Here is a 5920-nt window from a genome sequence, read left to right as displayed (position 1 = left end):
AGCCGCTGCTCCGGCGGCTTCGGTGTCTTCGAAACGGCGTGATGATTCTCTTTTGCAGCAACAGGACGGGATTCAAGGCGCCATTATGCACTGCAAGAGATCCTTCAACGCTTCAAGATCAGGTGTTTTTCTTTAACAGTGGACCCTTATTTTGTCTCTTTCATACTCTTAAGTCTTAATTAATTAAATTAATGTTTGTTGTTATATTTAATCTGAGTAATGTTGTTACTTTGAAACAGAGAGCGAGTGTTGTGGTGTGAGGGAGGAAGTGGCAATGGCAATGGCCTCCGCCTTGGAAGCTTCAAGGAAGTCTACGAATGAAGGCAAGGACAAAAGTCGTTGAAAATTACTGTAACCCTCTCATGTCTGTAAAAATGTGAAAACGTTGCTGTATGCTCAATTACTTTCTTATCTCTATGTTAATTAATTAATTTATTATTAATTATTATTAACTAGTGTAGTTAAGAGAGAAGGATGAGAATGAATGAATGAGGCTCTTTTGCCAATAGTTCAGTGGCTCTCTGTCTTTTTTGTTCCCTTGTTAGTGTAAACTGTAAAGCTCTTCTTTCTGAGAAAGTGAAAGAAGAATCAGATCTTTTCTATGTGTACCTATGTTTTTCTTTTTTTTTTTTATCTTCTTATTGGCCATTTATGTATCATATTCTCTCTAATCTAACATGTCAAGTGGCTTTCTCTTCCCACTAACACCCTAGTGAGTCCGTGGGTACAAAAATTAAATTCTCATACTTTAGTATTAGTGCCATGTTACATACTTGTCTACTTGTCTTAATTATCGCAATTTTAAAACCCGATGAATCTAATTATTAATTCTTTTAATCCGGGTGAATCAGAAGAATAAAAAATAAGCAATGCAGTTGAATTCATAAAGTCCTCAACTTTTAATATTATGGGGTATGGAGCAGCATCATAGTCATTAGAGATGATGGGAAATGCGGTCAGAGAAGTGGGAAAGACGGGGACATGAGCAGTGAAAGTAAGATTTTCTTTTCGGCTTAGTGTAAAGATATTTTTGACTAACTACCATTCTACCAAGCAGGGAGTGAGGGGTAAAAATGGAGTTTCGCACGGTGGGATGGAAAACAAAATAGTAAAAAGACGTGGGGCTTCCAATTCATGTGTTTCTGAAGGGTGGCAGAAGAGAAGCAGGCATGGGAATTGGAGCTGTGTCCATTTAATGAAATTTGGTGCATCAAGTTGGCTAATTTTTTTTGTTATGGAAGTAAAAGTGGTGATATACTTTAACATGGTAATTTTTGGTGTTTTTTAAAATTGTGGAAGTACACAAATCGTTGGCACCTATTTCTGCACTTAAAAATTTTTAATTTTTTTTTTAACACAAATCCCTGGCACCGATTTGTGTACCAACACAAATTCCTGGCACCGATTTGTGTACCAATCACAAATCCCTGGCACCGATTTGTGTACCTACACAAATCTCTGGCACCGATTTGTGTACCTCTCACAAATCCCTGGCACCGATTTCTGCTTTTCTAGTTAAACAATCCCACATTTAAGTATAACACCCCAATAATCCACATTTAAGAAAAACACCACTACCACTCCAATATTAAAAATAAAAAATTCCATCAAGTTAGTGTGTGGGCACATATGTACAATATTAATAAAAATATAACATAATTGGATGTCTAATTTGTCTCTTTGTGGTAACCATACGAATAGGTAGGAGCTCAAGATACCTCAACTAAGCTAAGCACCTGCCACGTCCTACATAAGAGGGATTTGTAAACCCCATCCTAATGCCCAGTGGGAAATGGCCCTACAACAATTACATTTTTGAGTTCATAAGCTTGTTGGGTTGGTAATTGAGGTCCCTAATTTGGACCCACTTGGGAACCATATCTTTCCCACCGCTTGCACGACATGAAATTCAGCTTTGGGAGGGGACAACACCATAATCCAATTGGGACATATATTATAATAAATCCACAACTGGTTACTTCATTGAGTTTAATCAACGTTAACGTTTGAGATTAATTATCTTAGAATAACTGTATAATAAGTGATCTGTATGCCGCCTAAGAGGACAAACGTGCAAGCGTAATTTGACTTTTGAGTTGTGTTTTGACATTTGACTTTTGAGTTGTTCACAAGTTTGTGATTCTTATTATAATATAAAATTACTAAAAAGAATATAGCTATTTGTTAAAATTATCTATGGTGAAAGATTTTGAAATTATTTATAGTAAGAATAATTTTTTCAATAATATTTTTTAACAATAAATAAAAATACTTGTTAGCCATACCCATAAATAAGCAACATGCAGTAATAAAATAAAAAATATATGCAACTTTTCTTTTCTTGGTCTAAAACATGTAAGCTTTCGGCCGTACTATTGTTGTAGCTTCACTTTCAGGCCTAATAGCGGAATCAGACTCGGGAACCGGCGATATATGTTACAGGCCCAGCCCATGCAATCCATCACTTCTAGTTATAGCCAAAAAAAAAAGGTACTAACAATTTAATTAACATGATTGGTCTAACTAGCTAGCATTAACCTTAACTAACACTGAAGATGTTGAATCGAATGAGATGTGAAGTTGAGAGTCATAATGCAAGCCATCACTATGTTCTTCCTCTTGTTTACAATCTTCAATACTTGCACATAACCATTCAATTCCGCATAGCTTCTTAGTTTCGCTACACCTGAATAATTGATATTATTACTGGACCTTGCATTCACCATCACATTGAATTCTTTGATATCTCTACCCTTCACTCTCGAACCCACTATTCCCCTTTCACCAACACTTACAACCCCGTAAAGAAATTTCACTGAACTGTTATGGAAACTGAAGTGGCCATAGTTTGGGTTGATGATCATCATAGAAAAAATCATGGTCACGTTAAAGGAAGCATATGACGAACGTGCATCATCTTAGCTGATTTGATTTCTATCTTGGGTTCTCTAACTCTCAAAACGACGGATGCAAAACATAAACACACGCCAAAGAGGGTCACAAAGCAAGCGAAAGTGTACACCAAACATTTGCTGCTTTGTTTCTTTTCTTTATGAAGTGCGAATTTGGTGATTATTTCCTCTGACTGAAACTTACTAGGCAAAACCTGTGGCATCATTTAGAAATTTCTATAAACAAAGGCAAATTATGAGAATGAGGCTGAAAAGTAGTTGGCAGAGTTCTCTGTTCTTATTAGAATTGAAGGGTTTCCTCATGTATATATATGAAAAAATATATATACTATACTACACTTTCACTAACTCCAGCACTTGAATTACTTCATACATAAGCAAGAAAGCATTCACAATATTAGGGCTATTCGTCTTCTGTTACATAGATTCTCCACTAATGAATTGCATGACGACGCACAAAGCAAAATTAAAGATCCTTCAATATAATTAACCACGTTGGATTGACGTCATTATTGTGTAAAGTCTCCACTTGAAGAGGCTAAGAGAGTGTTTGGAAAACATTAAAGTGAGAAAAGAATTTTCTTTTAAGAAATAAATTCTAATTTTATTTCAGATTTAAATTCATGATTTAGAACCATTAGTTACATGAATGAAATGAATTGTGTGTTTTTTTAGTATTTTGTACTTATGGTTTCTTTTTAACTTATTTTCCGCATTGTAAAATTCTCAATTTCGACTTCGATTTTGCTTATGCTGAAATCTTCAACTTCGACTTTCTTGCTAACTTTGATAATCTTCGACTTTAACATTCTTGCATCATCTTTCTTAGACTTTGACTTGCTCGCATCTGCATCTGTTACTAGCTCCGACTCTTCAGATCGATACAATCTGTATTGGAAACTCTATAGTCGAAAGTCGAAACTCATCTAAGTTCAGGAAACTATCTAGCACCAACAGATGTTGGCAATCTTCGACTGCGACTCTTCTTGCTTAAGTCTGCACCTTCGACTGACCCTTCAACTTAATTTTCAGCTTAATACAATCTACTGTCGAGATTTATCTCAGTGTCGAAAACTCATTCCGAAGGCCAAACTACTTCTCTTATTAGTTTCACCTAGTTATTCAAATTGACACAATTCTTATGTCGACCTTCAAAAATTCGACATTTACTTGAGTCGAAATATCAATTTTGAGTGCCAACAAATGCCCTTTAAAACTTGTTATTTTGTGAAAAAATACAAGTTTTACATATGTTTATGATGGGAATTGGACCACCAAAGATTCAGAAAGTTTGACCTACCACCTCTTCGAAGGTATTGCATTGTCATTTAAATTGTTCTCGTTATCTCTTATACTTGCAATTTTCACCTGCATTGCAATCGAACCCATCTCAGTCGAAGCAATCCTAGAACGGGACTTCTTCTCAAGTTGCTGATGTCGACACTCCCTTTGATCGGAAAGTGGATCAGCCTGTTCATACTGAAACAGAAATTCTTCAGCCTATTGTTAGTTTGTCTGTCCTTGTTCCGACTCCGATTTAGAAACCACCATCAACAGCAGCATCTCATACTTCGACAACTTTTCTTCTATTATCTTTCTTAAGTTAGTATCATCTGTTAAATAAATGTTCACTTGCTATCTAACTTTTATACCCTTTCTTTTATAGGTTTGCTACACTCCTCTTCCTAGTGGTGCTGAAACTCACCAAGAATCTAGTCTTGAATATGGGTCAGGATCAACTACCGTAGCTATAACTTCTACTATTGGACTATCGACACAGAAATTTGTCGACCAGGACATGGAGTCAACATGGAAATTTGTCAACCAGAATTAAGGGTCGATACGAAAATTTGTTGACTAAGGTATAGGGTCAACACAGAAATTCATCAACCAGGATTAAGGGTCGACACTGAAATTCGTCGACCAGGACATAGAGTCGATACAGAAATTCGTCAACTAGAGTATAGGATTGACACAGAAATTTGTTGACCAGAACATAGGACCACTTTTTAATGTTCCTTCTCCAGAAAATAGAGATTTGAATTTTGATGATGCCGACTTCGACCTGGATCCTGTCTGAAGCTCGACATGTTTATTTGTGCAAATCTCCAGAAAGTAAATTAGACTTCTTGAATTCTAAGGGATCAAGATCATATATACAATCTAGTGCATGTTCTCCTGTGCACTCCTTCCTCTCAGCCATGCAGGTTGAGAATCGAGCCTAGTGCCTTGACACTTCCATTAGATGGTTTCTTTGGAGGCCAAGTCCTCCTTGGCCTTAGGGACCAATCTAATATCATGGGTCCCCACATAGCACCCTTTAATGAGAGATGGGCCACATGTGCTCATATCGATGTATAGTGGTCGAACACTAGATCGATATTCCTTGAAGCTAACATTCATTTGTTTGACATAGCAAGGTCCATTGTCAACTTTGATCTCTCTAATCCTTCCATCTTCATCAGTTTGCCTCAGCAGAAAATCTAGCATATCTTTTTCAGCCTTCAAATAAATTGGCCTTTCAGCTTTAAACATGTCAATCTCGACTTGACTCTTTTCATCGATTATGTCGACAGTAGCATATTAATCGAGCAAGTCGTTTCCTCGATTTCAGCAAAGTTTGAAGGTACTTGGTAGGAATCTGTATTCACCACCATTTTTGGTTTCTCAACAAACTTGAGTTGACCATCCTTAATTGCCTTCTGAATCAAATTCCTGAAATATACATAATTATTCATATGATGTTCAGGAGCTTGATGAAATTTACAAAACTTCCGATTCTTGATTTCTGTTACAAAAGGCATTCGTTTTCCCTCAAGGAGAACGAGTTGCTTGACTTTTAATAATATGTCGAATATTTGGTTGCTTTAGTCAGGTCGAAAGAATAACTTCTTTCTCCTAATAAAGGAGATTTGTCATCTTTTAATTCAATTGGAAAAGCAGTTTCATTATTTGACTCCTCTTTAGTGATGCATTCCAAAAAAGCAACTTCTTTATTGAGAAAGGAT

General features: G+C 36.3%; 1 protein-coding gene across 1 annotated transcript in view; it reads left to right on the top strand.

Moving 5' to 3' along the window:
- The window catches only part of LOC107488287 (probable membrane-associated kinase regulator 2), a gene marked incomplete in the record, with an annotated part of 2144 nt that extends 1512 nt beyond the window's left edge, over positions 1-632 (top strand). Inside the window, 2 exon segments of the mRNA XM_021142291.2 lie at positions 1-122; positions 240-632. Of these exon segments, the coding sequence (XP_020997950.2) occupies positions 1-122; positions 240-343 (226 nt within the window).
- Positions 633-5920: the final 5288 nt, after the last annotated feature.

Source organism: Arachis duranensis, chromosome 5 (genome assembly GCF_000817695.3).
Source record: "Arachis duranensis cultivar V14167 chromosome 5, aradu.V14167.gnm2.J7QH, whole genome shotgun sequence".
Taxonomy (NCBI): Eukaryota; Viridiplantae; Streptophyta; class Magnoliopsida; order Fabales; family Fabaceae; genus Arachis; species Arachis duranensis.
Note: the sequence above shows the minus strand (reverse complement) of the source record. Positions and strands in the feature narration are given on the sequence as shown.